Genomic DNA, 11,006 nt, shown 5'->3' on the forward strand with positions numbered 1-11,006 from the left:
CCATTATACCCTGATTTCCCTTTTTCAATATATAATGGGGTATTTTTTAAATACCATAGAATTCGATAATTAAATTTCTATTGAAAATAGGATTGAAATACCAACATTAAAATAATTTTCTTTAAAAAAAACGATATTTGTTTAGTTAAGGGAATAAATACTAATAGTATTTTAATAGTATTTAATAAATTTGGCGGCTTATGTACATACATATGTAAAATACTAAACAAATTCTATCGTTGAAGTCCTCAGCTGATTCAGTCAGCTGTTTCATTTTGTTCTCTGTTTAGCATTGAATGCATGATGCATGTCTGAAAACGGTTTAAAGTGAATACGAAACTGGCCATATCAATGACACTCCGCATGATCTAATGGAAAACATCAAGTTTTCAAATATGTTGCCAAATAAGTCTGATTCACGCCGTCGCTTGAATGCAACTGGTTTGTCGACTGGTGATTACAAGGTTAGCACCGACACCACCGAGACAGATGGCTTTGTGAATGAACAATGGGTAGCGCCGAATGTGGAGGAACCGATACCATGGAAGACCATTGCAATCATTCTTATATTGTTCTTCGGTGGAACTGTATGCATTTCGATATATTGTAGACTGAAGAATATATTCTAAAAGCATTTTTCTTTCTTTAGATATGCATATGCTGTGCAACCATAGATTGGCTAGCGGACGTAAATCAGGATAGGTCAGATCGCATCGGGGCACTGACAATCATAGGTGCATTGACTATAATTCCTGGCGGATATTATCTCTACGTTTTATTGTGTATTTTAATGCATCGCACTGGCTACACAATGGACGATATACGTCGACTGGGATAGAGAAAAAATTTCCACGAAAGTGTGTTTATTATTGTATTGCGTTCTTTTTATATTTTTATATTCTACCATTTGTAAACATATTTTTTTTCTAACTTTCATTTATTTATTGTATAAAAATATTGTAAATACATACATGTTATCAAATTTTTTGTTGTGGTTGATGCTCTCAGTTTAAGAGTTTAGTAAGCGAAACATTAACTACCTAACATTTCATTTTGTTGTTTCAAAGTTTCTATATATATATATATTTATATATATATGGTATTTACATATATTATGGCATTCTAGCTGTAAAGTATAGTGCATAGTTTGAGCTTAAATATATATTTTTAATATATAAATATGATGCATAATAATTTGCAAACAATTGCTTTTCATATTACAGTAACGGTAAGCTATTTGTGTTTACACAGATTAACAGCGCTATCATATATCGCATAGAACTACAGGAGACGGTACATTCACAGTACTCGGTTTATGTGAGACGAAAATAAATACAAATAAACATAACTACAGATGCAACAAAATTAAACTACATATCCTTAACAATTTACTCATTCACGGCTCTACAACAGTCACCTCAATGGGTGGTATAAATTTCCATATATGCGCCTGATGCTCGTCAAGGCCAGAACTCGAAATAGTGTTTAAATTGGCTGGTGGAGATGACATTGTTCCTAATTGATTTAAATTGGTAGCTTCTGGACAAGAACGTGTCAAAATACTGTCACTCTCTTGGGGCTTAGTTGCGCACTCAATGTTGGCCTTGAAGCGACCAGGCGTAAAAAATATCACAGAGCAATTGTGATCCAATTGCTCGTACTTCTCCAAAATAGGGATTGTAATTCTGCAAAATAAATCAAAATTATTTCGCACAAATTTATATTTTGAGGAAAAGTGTTCTGTACCGGTTAGGTCCAGATATTGCAACGCGTGTCTCAAGATTGTAGTTTTCTATGCCGTTTAAGTAGTCTTGGTAGAATTTGATAGTTAATACCAAATGCTTAAGTGGCTGTAGTGATTGATTTGTGAGACTGATCGTTAATTTCGCACTCTGCCCAACGATGCACATTAACTCGCAGTGTGGCTGCACTACTATATCCTGAAAGCTTATAGCTTTAAAGCAAATTAGATAAAACTCTTATAAAAACTCTATTGTAACTTACCCCATTGAAGAGGGGAGATTGTGGTCAAATTCACCATGCCATGTGACAGAACGATTCCACGCAGTGAGGCAATGCCTTTTATGTCAGTGCCCGTCAGTAGCCAATTAATTTTCACACGGTCCGCTATATGGTTTGAGCAAAGCTTGCTGAGTGCATCATTGAAGGAAAGAATTTGCGTACGGAAACACAGCTCTGGGTTTGTGAAAATAGGGTTATCAAATGTAAACTATTAAATATATATTTTTCAAATACCGCGCTCCAGATTCTCAGCAACTTCAGCTGCACGTGCAACACATATTTGCTCCAATGAACAACGGTCAACCGGGATAGGTACTCGACAACTTTCTTTGGCCTCGATGAGAATATTCTTGTTATCAGTGTAGTTGAGTGACATTTCTTGAGCGGTTAAGTTAGATATGTCCAGAACTAAGTAGAACTGCGAAGGGCTGCAAAAATTGTATAGATTAATACACCAATCGTAAATGGGAATTTAAATTACTTATGTACATTTCTGCGGGTAGCACATCCCAACCTGTAATCATTGTACTAGGAAGTAGCTCAAGGTTAAAAGATACCGCGCACTGACGACAAAACCCTTCAGCCAACGCCTCTCCGCCGGAAAACTTGATGCGCAGTTGAGCTTCCACATGTTGACTGTTCTGTGTAGAATGTAAGCTCGACCCAGCATTGGAGGAAACACCTACTCCGCTCGTCTGTAGGCTTAAAGTGTTCATTGAATACTGAGTCCCGGATATTTTTGAACGAACATTAATATTATCTTGGCGACGATATTGGGGTGAACTGACACGTGACGGTAGACTAGCAGATTGACTGGAAATATTAGAGTACTGCGAAAACGAAGACGATCCATATTCTTGAGAAGCCACAGGACCAAATGAATTTATGGAGTCCGTTGGTAGGGGGCATACGAAATCAGCGTCAGCATATATAACGAGCTCGAACTCAATAGAACTTAGCGGAGGTACGGGTAGTTGAGTCTGAAAACGACTTGATATTACCAAAAGTGATTGAAAATATACTATTTATATTTACCACCAGCGCTTGTTCATTAATTTGAAACATTTTTCTTTGTGTTTCCTGCTCCACATTTGAATTAATGTATACTTCGAGATGCTCCAGCGGTATTGTGTTACTCTCATTCCTTATGGTAATAATGCAGCTAGAGGACTCACCATTGTATAGAGTGAGACTTGCAGATGTAACCACCAGGTCTGCACTGTTCATGTTGCTAAACGATGCAGACTGTGGAAGCGATGTTTTAATAGAAATACTTGGCAAGGCAGGTATCACATCCACAAGATAGTTAGGCGGAAAGTTGCGTCCTCGCATGTGCTTTAGTCGGCAGTTCGACTTGACACCTAGAGTATGAGTACTATAACCCTGCAGATCCAGTTGTCCAGTTTCAATTGGTGTTCCATGCAGAGAGACTTGTGTAGGCACATTCGGTTGCAAGACAACCGACTGGGGCACAGATTCAAATACCACTCCGTTTGTAAGCAGACGCATGTCTGTGACAGCCAGCTCAAATGGCAAGGGATTGCGCAGGGTTAGGCATACCTCGCAAAGATCGTTTTGCACCCATAGAAAGTCTATTACAAAAATCAGCAAATAATAAATACTTCTATTCTACGAATTATATTCACATGCCTATTTTGTTTTTCTCCTTCTTCTTGTCCCGGCGATCAACAGAGTTGAAGTGGATGGGAGTGAACAAAAATGGGCCACTGTCCGCTTTGGCAATCTTAATACGTTGCGGGCGCAAATGTGCAGGTAAGTCTCGTACAGCAAAGTGAGTTAAATAGGGTAAATCCGTAAGGTTGGCGGGCGGAATCACAGTCCCATTTTCCAGCACCAGAGGAACTGGCGAACCTTCACACTGTGCACTCAGATTCTAAAATAAATAAATAATAATTCATGAGTTCATTCATTATGAATTCATTATGAATGTAATTAAAAGCCTATTAAGTAGGAAACAAAACTCTGCAATTACTTATAATTCATTATAATCAGTTATCTTTGAAATCCATACCTGTAGTTGTACAGCCATTTCGCTTTGCTCAGTGGCTGACATATTGTCCCACTGCGTTTGAAGCAAAAATGTCATGTGACGCGTAGCCAGCGCCGAGTATCCAAGACGTCTCGCTGCAGATATAAGACTCTGTACAAGGTCTATTTGCAATGCTGGCCAACCAGCAGCATTCTCCAGTACTTCCAGGGGATCCAGAGATAGCAAATATCCTGTAAAGCTGCCTAGCATGAGGCGATAGCTCTGGGTCCAGTCCGGTGTTTGGGTACCCAGTTGTACATGTTTTAGCGCAGCCAGGCGCTGAAAAAATGCAGCTTTGCGCTGGTAACCGATTTGCTGATATAACTCCGTTATGACTTCAAATCGCTTAACGCGATCTGATTCGCTCATGCTCAGATTTATATACAGAATGTTTTGAAGAAACATGGCTACATCCAGCGGCCGATTCTGCTCAATACATATACGCGAAGCTTTTAGAGCAGCCTCTGTTTCAATGGTTGCTGCATGTCGATACTTGCTATAGTTTATTATTGCCTTCCGATAATAATTGGTTATATCTTCAGGCTTTATTATATTACCAGGTAGCTCGCCATTGCGATGGCCATATTGCGCTACCGATATTGTCGATGTCGAGGAAGAGGACGTCGAGGTCGTGGGTGTGCCCGACGCTGAGGAATTATTTGTCAATATGGATGAAACAGATGAGCAGGAAGATGAATGGGAGGTAAAAGCATCTGTGCAGTTTAATGATCCGGCGGTCGCAGTTACAGTGCATGCATTCGCATTTATCTTCTTCGTTGCGTCGCTTGCACGCCATTTCTCCGGCGTGGTGCGCAGCTGTGAAGCACCTAAAATTCGAAGAAGAATAAATTAGAAAAATAAAGAAAATAAAACTAATCTTAACCAGCCTGTTTCTTGCAGAGATGCGTTCCTGTGTAATACTTCGATTTCCCGCATTTGTGGATACAGTATAACAGCAGAGGCTGCGCATAGACCTTCTTCTGTGGCACCCACCCACAGGGAATCGCCAACTGAGCGCAGCGTTTCGTTGGCATTGTGGTACAAGCTAAGTGCATCCTCCAATAGGCCAGCCTGCAGTGACAGATCTGCCAAGTTCTTCATCACGCGGCCCACACAACGTTTACGGTTGTTGCGTGACTCCATGTCCAAGCCCACAAAATCACGTTTCTCAAAGGGCGCCAAAAGGAGACTGACCTTGTCGGCCTTCTCACGCGATCGTTCAAGACGCCTCGACTCCAGTACCCAAAATAATGCGTTTAAAAAATCTTCGACACGAGCTTCCAGATCCATGCCGATATCCTGCTCGCGGTAAAAGAACGCTTGCGACTTGAAATTGGATGGCGTGGTAAACTCATCTTGAAGCCGACCATAAAGCTGGGACTTCTTTTCCGTACAACTTTGATCCGTGTTTGCAACATTCTCACCAATTGTTTGCAACGCCGCTTGCGCATCTCCTTTAGTATTTGCATTTGATGTATGGGTATCAGGTCCAAAAAATATGGCACGTGACTCATATAACGTGCTACCATATCTAACTTTTAGGGATTCATGGTGACGGCACAGCTCGTTCAATTCCGTTTGATTCTCAAATTTTCCTATAGTTATGAGGCCGAGTAAGCGACGATGGGTTTGAAAGTCACCCCAATCGTTATGCTCCACGGGATGATCATGAATAAAGCGAAAATAAACCGTACGGACGGTGCCGCTAGAGTCTACAAACGAATAAATGTAATGTTCACATATCGAAATGTTATTCAATAATATAATGTGCGTGAAGAGTTACCCGTTACTTTGATATTATTGACACGTCGCACCTTCTCAAAAGCCCGTTGCAAAATGCGGGCACGTGAAGGTCCCACGCCGCGCAACAGCACCAAGAGACAGCTATGATGCAGAGCAGTCTGCTCATAATCAAGACGTGACATAACTGGCTCCACACTAGCATTAGACTGCACAAGTCCACCAGCGGCACGCATTTGTACCTCCTATAGTTCAAACGGTTCCTGTTTTTGGGTCCCCAATTTGCGATTGATCTTCACATTTCCACTTACACTTCGAATTGGTCGATAAGTGCTGCTGTTAATATTTTGTGCAACTGACGTTGACATTGACGTGCCTCAATTGATTTCCATTGTTTCGTATTTAGATATAGAAAACTTCGTACCAAGCGATAACATCGAATTGCCTCCCTCTTTTATGATGCTGATAGTTACACTCTTCACCTGCACTGATTTTTGCAGTCTACAATCATAAATTAACTTTGACATGAACTAACACAAGAAGTATACACGAAAATACCTAAATCAATTAATTTAATACCAAGAGCGGCACAGAAACAAAACGCAAGTTAGTTTTAGCAAATATAAAATCCGTTTTCAGCTGTGCGATTCGCTGTGAATGGCAACTTTGGAGCTGCATGAGAATTGCAAATGTTGATTTCAATTACAGCAAACTCATGTTAAAATATAAATAATACCACTGACCAAAGAACACATAGATGAGACATGTAGAACAAACTTTTTCACCATCGAAAAAATGTGCATTAGGGACTACTCACCTTCGTAGTTGCTCGGCTCCGTCTCTTACGGCTCGAGCAGTGAAAATACAACACTACAAAGTCAGTTCGTTGCGAGCGCTCAAACGAAATGGTCCCATTCTTATATGAAGCAATACTATGCGCTATTTGTCCTACTCTCTCTCTCACTCTATCTCTCTCTTTAGTCTCTCAAATCACCGAACTCAGCAGCGCACAAAAATTGAATTTTGTTCGCGATGATCCCAGCTCTTTCCCTTTGAAGTGAAGGGTATACCTAATCATAAAAGCGTTTGTCACGCTCATGCAAACAAAATGAAGGCGTTTGTATGGTTATTCGTGAGAAGGGTATGACAGCGTTGATACTCATGGAAATGCTTTCGCGACGAGTGTGCACACAGACACACACACTTGCAGTCTCTGGGCTTTACAATTTGCACAGGCTGTTGTGCACAGAAAGAATACATTTTCGCGACGAGCATGCACACACACATTTACATCCTTGCTACGTGTATGTGCTTTTGTGTGCGTGCGTCGCGAAACTCAATTCTTTCTCAGTATTTTCGTCTATTATCAGCCCAAAAGTTGCGTTTGGTCTGCCTTGTGAAGTGAGCACATGCATACATACATTTGTGTATGTGTATGCTTGTATGGGATGGCAAGCTAATTGTCTCTGGATTTAGTCGTTTGTAAATTTTGTATTATTTGAATCGTAGGGTGACTATCAAATGGGCCATTATGACTTAATTAGAAATTTTTGACAATAATGAGTAACGCTTGAGTATAATATGACATGTGTATTTCATATATTGCAAAGCATTTAATAAAGTTAGTAGTGTTTTACGATAATTTTTTCGGTTAAAAATGTGTATAAAATAATTTTAATTATATATAATTATTTATATAAACACATTTATAAACATGATTAGCAATAATAATATATAAATGTACTTATGTACATATGTATGTATGTTCATACATAGTACATCTGTGTAAAGTGGTTATGACAGTCCGTAAGACCGACCAAATGCAAATGCTGGGCTTTAAAATTGCTACAAGCAGCAAAAGAAACCCCGCAGGTCACAAATACTCATACATGTAGCAAGGGACTACAAGTGTGTGTGTACTTGCCCGTCGCGTATATATTGTTTATTATCATATTGTTTACGCGTATCAACGCTTTCATACCCTTCTCACGAATAACCATACAAACGCTTACATTTTGTTTGCATGAGCGTGACAAACGCTTTTATGATTAGGTATACTCTTCACTTCAAAGGGAAAGAGCTGGGATCATCGCGAACAAAATTCAATTTTTGTGCGCTGCTGAGTTCGGTGATTTGAGAGACTAAAGAGAGAGATAGAGTGAGAGAGAGAGTAGGACAAATAGCGCATAGTATTGCTTCATATAAGAATGGGACCATTTCGTTTGAGCGCTCGCAACGAACTGACTTTGTAGTGTTGTATTTTCACTGCTCGAGCCGTAAGAGACGGAGCCGAGCAACTACGAAGGTGAGTAGTCCCTAATGCACATTTTTTCGATGGTGAAAAAGTTTGTTCTACATGTCTCATCTATGTGTTCTTTGGTCAGTGTATAAACATACACTTTCGTGACGTCACAATTTGTCGGTGATATTTAGCACCTTTTTGAATAACAGTTAGATGCGTGATTTAATACAAACGTGTTCTGAACGAACAACAATTAATTTAATAGGACTTGACAATGAATTTGCTTCCAAGAACGCGCGAAGAATTTGCGCAAACAGATTACTGGAATGAGTTTTTCAAAAAACGCGGTGAAAAGGCTTTTGAATGGTAATTGCACATATTTTCTGTTAATGGAGTACGCACATGACCCATGGCCGGTTTTTCTGATTTGTTTGTTTTGTAATTTTGTTAGGTATGGAGAGTATGTAGAACTTTGCGACCAAATACACAAGTATATAAAGCCAGTCGACAAAATATTAATGCTTGGCTGTGGCAATTCAAAGCTTAGTATGGATATGTACGACACGGGATTTCGGGATATTACTAACATTGACATCTCATCAGTTGCCGTAAAAAAGATGATAGATCTGAATACAAAAACGCGACCAGATATGAAGTTCATTAAGATGGATGCAACAAGAATGTCATTTCCGGATGAGAGTTTCTCCGTAGCGTTAGATAAGGGCACATTGGACGCCATATTTGTAAATGATTCCGCAGAAACCAAAGAGATTGTAAATAGATATTTTACAGAAATACTACGCACAATGCGGTAAGTCCTTACTTTCTATAATAACATTAAAAATACAGATAATATAAAAAAAAAAATGTTTAACTGCAGCAATGGCGGACGATACGTAGGTGTATCCATGTTGCAGGAGCACATCATTGAGTATCTGCTGGAGTTTCTACCTCGAAATAATTGTATGTTGCGAATTGTCCATTGTCTGGATGTGGAGCGCGCTAATAGGGAAAGAAATTCAGAGGACTCGCTAATATTACCTGTCTTTGTCATAATTGCGACAAAGTTCAAGAGCCTACCAATGCGGGTAAGTAAATGACATACTTCTAAGTGATCTGCATTTAATATCAAATTATATTTTCAGATTCTTGAGTTTGGACTTGGCAATGAAAAAATGCAACGTTTTAGTTGCACAAGGGAAATGGCAACTGCTGTGGCATCTGTGCAAAAAGCAGCATTAGTTTGCAATGGACTATCACGCTCAAGTATAGCTGGTCATAATGAAGTCACAATGGATCTATATAGAGCTTCGGAAGAAACGCCACGATACACAGTACATGTCTTAGAGCAAACGTCAGCTCGAGGGCTGGGAAAATATGCTGCATTTATTGTTCCACAAGGCCGTGAAACCGAGTGGCTTTTTGCGACAACAGAAGGTCGCAGAAAACTACTGGAATCTGCCAAATTTCAACGATTAGCCGTGGTGACATTACATCGCGATCAGGTTTATAACACGCTTGAGGAGGTGAAAAGTGAATTAGGTTATAGCATTACGAATTTAGCGCCTGCTGGCCTTAAGGAACAGATTCCCTATTTATCATTGGGCTCTGAGGTAGGCAAGCGGGAGACGCTAATTTGTGGTTTCTCTAAGCTATCTGGCGACTTTCGTATTGAAGAGGTAGAAGTTGATGGTAAAACACTACGTCGCCTTATCTTTCTTAAGAATCAGTTTGTTGTCCAATCGGAAGCGTTGGTAAAAACAGGTATGAAGTTAAACTATGTATGAAGTCAAACAACTATAAGTGTATATTGTATATTTATAGTTAAAATTAGAGGAAAGAAGGATCGCAAAAAAATCGATTTTGGCTACCTGGCTTGCCATCATCATCTCTACATGTCTGTAGGTGTACAGCTTGCCGCAACTATGGAGAGCTCTAAGAAAAATATACAGAACGACGTGCTAGTCATTGGCCTCGGTGGCGGTGGCCTGTGCAGTTTTCTACACGCAGCATATCCGTAAGCATTAACTAATAAATGGATACTTAAACCACTTCTAATTAATTTGAATTTCAGTCAAACGCGCATTACTGCTGTTGAAATAGATCCTATAATGTTAGAAGTAGCTGAGCAATATTTTGAGCTCAAGCAAGATAATCGCCTTCACGTTGTTATCGATGATGGACTTGCCTTCGTGGAACGCTGTTGTAATGAAGGTAAGCTAACGACTCAACGTTTAGTAATCATCTTAAATTCTTGTTTTGTTTGTAGGTATTCAGTTTGGAGCAGTGCTTTTTGATGTGGATAGCAAGGATCTTTCGCTGGGCATGAGCTGCCCTCCGAAAAGTTTTCTTGCCAAAAAAGTACTTATAGACATAAAACAGATAATAGGACCAACTGGTCTATTTATGTTAAATCTGGTGTGTCGGGATGAAAGCTTGCGGGACGAGTCGATAGCCAATTTGAAGGAACAGTTTGTTTCAGTCTGTAGCTATAAATTGGACGAAGATATCAATGAGATTGTCTTCTGTGCAAACGACGAAAGGTACAAAACGATCGACCAATGGAAGAAACACATGGGCACAGCTGGACGTCGTCTTAACAATGCTGTTAAAAATCAGAAATTGAGCGACAAGGATGCGCTTGACGTAACAGATTTTCTCAGTGAATTGAAAATATAAAAATAGTTTATAGTGCTTTCAAAAAAATATTACTTTGATTTACTTTAAATAAAAATACATTTATTAATATACTTGAATATATAATTGTAGTAACAATATTTCTAATAACAAACTAATACAGCAATGATTTGCAGTGTTCTTTATAGATTACAAACTTAATATTTAAATTAACGCTGGGCAAGAGGAAAGAATGCTTGGAATATTTTCGAAAGTTTATATATATATATATATATATATATATATATATAAGCAGCAAGCATGTATTTACAATTA

General features: G+C 39.2%; 3 protein-coding genes across 4 annotated transcripts; 2 read left to right on the plus strand and 1 right to left on the minus strand.

Annotated features, from left to right (window-relative positions):
* The first annotated feature begins 255 nt into the window (after positions 1–255).
* Positions 256–1,194, plus strand: LOC6578147 (transmembrane protein 230). Its single transcript, XM_002004028.4, has 2 exons — positions 256–587; positions 650–1,194. The coding sequence occupies exons 1-2, from the start codon at positions 372–374 to the stop codon at positions 836–838; spliced, it is 405 nt and encodes a 134-aa protein (XP_002004064.2). The 5' UTR covers positions 256–371; the 3' UTR covers positions 839–1,194.
* Positions 1,195–1,294: 100 nt separating this feature from the next.
* LOC6578148 (protein brunelleschi) lies at positions 1,295–6,490 on the minus strand. 2 transcript variants are annotated; one of them, XM_002004029.4, is made up of 11 exons: positions 6,371–6,489; positions 5,856–6,313; positions 4,960–5,784; positions 4,055–4,899; positions 3,673–3,916; positions 3,058–3,614; positions 2,512–3,002; positions 2,257–2,450; positions 2,005–2,196; positions 1,747–1,954; positions 1,295–1,685 (listed from the first exon to the last, which is right to left on the minus strand). In XM_002004029.4, exons 2-11 carry the CDS (start codon positions 6,046–6,048, stop codon positions 1,397–1,399), a joined length of 4,038 nt encoding a protein of 1,345 aa, XP_002004065.2. In that variant the 5' UTR covers positions 6,049–6,313; positions 6,371–6,489; the 3' UTR covers positions 1,295–1,396. The 2 variants fall into 2 exon arrangements, with proteins under 2 accessions (XP_002004065.2, XP_032584523.1); XM_032728632.2 differs by having other exon boundaries at positions 5,856–6,490.
* Positions 6,491–8,214: 1,724 nt separating this feature from the next.
* Positions 8,215–10,857, plus strand: LOC6578149 (eEF1A lysine and N-terminal methyltransferase homolog). The gene is made up of 7 exons (XM_002004030.4): positions 8,215–8,420; positions 8,506–8,865; positions 8,935–9,142; positions 9,200–9,818; positions 9,879–10,071; positions 10,129–10,268; positions 10,324–10,857. Exons 1-7 carry the CDS (start codon positions 8,329–8,331, stop codon positions 10,731–10,733), a joined length of 2,022 nt encoding a protein of 673 aa, XP_002004066.1. The 5' UTR covers positions 8,215–8,328; the 3' UTR covers positions 10,734–10,857.
* The last annotated feature ends 149 nt before the right edge of the window (positions 10,858–11,006 follow it).

This window comes from Drosophila mojavensis, unplaced genomic scaffold (genome assembly GCF_018153725.1).
Source record: "Drosophila mojavensis isolate 15081-1352.22 unplaced genomic scaffold, ASM1815372v1 contig_49, whole genome shotgun sequence".
Taxonomy (NCBI): domain Eukaryota; kingdom Metazoa; phylum Arthropoda; class Insecta; order Diptera; family Drosophilidae; genus Drosophila; species Drosophila mojavensis.